We start from the raw sequence: 4,015 nt of genomic DNA, 5'->3' as shown, positions 1-4,015 counted from the left end.
ACATAAATGCTTTTATATAAGCTCCAACGGTTTTACTTTTGTATGATTGGGTTGCATATCTTATAGTAGTTATAGCTGGCTAATATATATAGTAATAGTATAGTACTATTAAGAGATAATTGTCGAGGTTTCCAAGATGATCATTATATATAACTTTCTTTTGGAATTGGATGTTAATTTAGGTGTTGCCCCGCACCTTGTGGATGGTTGCTGAATTACTTGGCCTAGCTCAACTGGCTAAACGCCTTCTCTTACACGTAGGGCAGAGTTTAAAACTCACAAATTTGAGTCTCGACTAACTTCATATATATATATATATATATATATATATATATCTTCACTACGTATACAGGAGGTTTTATCCCCAAGAGATAAGTTCTCTCAGATAAACTGTATATATGCCGAAGTTTTTATTGTTTTTTTGCTGGCTATTCCGAATTTCCGATCCATAAATATATATAATCCTATAACATGACTCAGATCCAGATAACTTATATAAATTAAACTATATATATATATATATATATATATATATTCAAACAAGTATATCTTTTTTTTATATCCCTATATTCTTTATCTAAAGTTTGCGGGATCCAAAACCATCAATCCCTAATTAACCCCTTTTATCATTAGCATATCTCATTACATACAGAGATATATATACAATCAGAATCATCATTATTCATCAATGCATATGATATCAATATATCAAGAGTTGATACACAGTTTACAATAATAGAATATAATAGCCATACAATCTTGGATCCAATCCTTATGCATATATATATGATATACCAATTAACATGAAAACGCTTGACAGAATAACACCACATGTCTGGCGAGCTACCTAGTGTGTAAATCAGCTTTGGGAGTTGTGGTAATAACAAAGGTACGAGGGGTCAGCCATAGGAGCTCCAATCTGAGAGTGAGGCTGAAGAATCCTCACCTGCCGTTTCAAGAACTTGGTGTAACGGATGGCTTCGTCCAGCATAGAGGCTGTGTCCATCTTTGCACCTCCTGGTACGATCCTCTTCAGAATTCGAATCTTCTCGCTTATCCTTTCCCGACGCCGACGAGCAACCACGGTCTGAGGATCATCGCTTATCCTCACGTTACGCCGGTTCGGCTTTGGGACGGTGGCAGGGTCGATGTCTACTGGCTGCATGACGGCGATCATGTACTGCATCTCCTTCATCGCATCCATCTCTTCATCGTATTCTTCCTCTTCTTCCAACTGAATTAGGGTTTCGGGAGATGGATCAAACAGGAGATGATCAGGATCATGGAGAAAAGGGTTTTCTTGTGTGATGTGATCAGTAGCTTTGTTCCAATCCATGAGAAGATGATGAGGCTGAGGCTCCATCATGCTGTGCTGTGGTTGGATCTGCTTTTGGAAAAGAGTCGCACTAGACTTTTCTTTTTATACATATACCATTTTCTATTTTCATCCTTTCTTATACTTCTCAATTTATTTACTGACTCGATTAAAATAACCGAATGCGGACATGTCCTACATCGTTTTATGAATTATTTAACCATCATGTTTTTATGTCTCGACTATTTCCTATGTAAAATGTTGTTTGAATAAAAAAAATGAAACTTTTAAAAATATTTTTATAACACACAACTTGAACACTAGTGATTTTTTTTTTGGCGTAAATGTTTTTTTACCACACATTTTACACCTCCATATACCATATATAAGATGCACAACCGGCCCAAAATATTTATTTTATAGAAATTATTATGTGTATTTTAACAACTACAGTATTAATTTAGTTAACTATATATAGCATTATATATGAAAGATTTCTTAGAACTAGTTATAATGTTGTCTCGGATGAAGAGTTTGAGACATAACTTGCCAAAATCCGTACATCTGACTTGGCAAATGAAATTTTTAAAAAAACATCAAAATATCATCAGAACATGATTAAAAGGTTACGTTTTGCAGAAAATTTTATATATCCGTCGTTTAAAGAGACAATAATATATTTCGACCTTTTCCGCTAACTAATTTCATGCACTCATTTGTGCTTGTTTATTTAAACCTTGTTAGAACCATTTAAATTTGTATACGTACGTACGGAGCAATACAAGAAACACATATAAAGCAAGATCCTAGACCACAAAATATAGAAGAAATAGTGTGTGGTCAAAATCATGGTTACTCAAAAAGCAAGATCAAGAACAAGGGATTAAATTTCTAGGGTTTTTCCTAAGGACGAAGAGGGAGAGAGACTTTACGAAATTAGGGTAAAAAGGAGCGTTGCACTTTAGTGGTGGATAGCATTGCCATAATGAAGCATAAGTCGCTCTTGTAATAGTTACTCAACACATGTCTCCATTTTTAGTGCTCATTATTTTGACCTAATTTTCTTCTCTCTCTCCTCTTCTGACAAATCTATACACCAAAATAGGCAATTTAACATCAGTGTTCTTCTATTTCTTGTCTTTCTTCTAAAACCCACGGTTTCTTCTACATAAGCCCTTTCAACGGCCTTGATTTGATCCTAGGAATTATGAGCTGGATACGATAATTAAATATATATGGCTTCTTCTTCAACGTCTTCTTTCTTTATGATATATGGTGTCAATTTCTAGCTTTTAAGTTGTTTTATTTGACGATTTACGGGATCGGATCTCTCCCCCATAACTCATTACACGAAGTGGGGACGGCTTCATCGACATTAAGGTATTGTCCAAGATTAAAATTCTCAATTGGACAAGTAAACATATAATATCATTCACCACTAAATTGTATTACTAATTAATCGGTGATCTATAAAGACAAATTTTCAAAAGTAGGGAGATACCACACGTCTTATTTTCACTTTGCCGGCTTAATGAGTTCAAGACAAATAACCCCGTTTCAGTCCTTTGTTCATACTTGTTACAACTTCATCAAGGCATAAACTATATACTATGCAAGATAAAATGAATTACAAATAAGATCTTTACTACTTTTTATAAACTATCTTATTAAAATGAATTACAAATAACTCACATGATTGTCAATTGAAACACAATTTTTTTGTCACATTTCAAGTCGTCTCTAAATTTGTTAATATATTAAGTAAAATAAAAAGTTCATAACGAGTCATGTTAGACAATATTAATGTATTTCAAATGTTCTAAACATTTACATCTCTATACATAATATGAAATCAAATGGAATCCTAAAAATAGTGTCAATACTGCCATACTGGTCATTTAGAAAAGATGATCTCATATGGATTCAAATATAACGGATGTCGTCGTCTGATATATGTGGTGTATTTATGGTTTATTGGTTTACTCACTCATTGTTTTTACGAGTTATACGTGTAGAGTATCTTTTGTAACACACCTCCAGAGGATGCATGTGAATGGGTTAGCGCAGTGTTCCCTCTCATGATTCCTCTTCATCAGAAAGTTAATTTGTTGCGTTTTTTCACCAGCTGTTAATTTATGCACATGATGCTTTAATCCACAATGTGTTTACTCGATTACATATATATATATATAAATGTTCTGATAAACCGATGCACATATATATGGAAGAACCCGCGAACTTGCTTCTTTGGAAGCAGAAAATTCGAAAAATGCAAATATGAGGAAGAGTGAGAAAGAAATGGTAAGCACAAGATCCCAAGAAAATCACTAGCAAACCTTCATCCTTAGTCCTTACATCCCAAATAAATGCCTCTTGTGTAGAAAGTTGGCAAACTAGAGGATTAGGATGGTGCATATGTGATACCATAAGAGTTACTCTTACTGTGCTTCAAGGATCTCGTATGAGTCTATCCGCACTTCATGGCGGAGTTAGACGGACTCATTTGGGACATGTCATGCCTTATAGGGAAGCAAATATGTTCAGTCAAAATGGATAACAGACTGTTCCGACTTCCGACTTCCTCAAGATGGTCGAGAACCAGATGGAATGGTCTACCTTTTCCATACAGACCTCGATTATCTATTTACCCTTAGAAATTTTAGATATAAGCAAAAGAGTGCCCCCCCCCCCCCCCCCCCC

The 4,015-nt window shown here is 34.7% G+C and overlaps 1 protein-coding gene across 1 annotated transcript; it reads right to left on the bottom strand.

The window, feature by feature from the left end:
* On the bottom strand, positions 614-1,406 carry LOC104737762 (transcription factor IND). The gene has a single exon (XM_010458018.2). The coding sequence runs from the start codon at positions 1,364-1,366 to the stop codon at positions 860-862; it is 507 nt and encodes a 168-aa protein (XP_010456320.1). The 5' UTR covers positions 1,367-1,406; the 3' UTR covers positions 614-859.

Source organism: Camelina sativa, chromosome 13 (assembly GCF_000633955.1).
Source record: "Camelina sativa cultivar DH55 chromosome 13, Cs, whole genome shotgun sequence".
NCBI lineage: Eukaryota > Viridiplantae > Streptophyta > Magnoliopsida > Brassicales > Brassicaceae > Camelina > Camelina sativa.
Note: the sequence above shows the minus strand (reverse complement) of the source record. Positions and strands in the feature narration are given on the sequence as shown.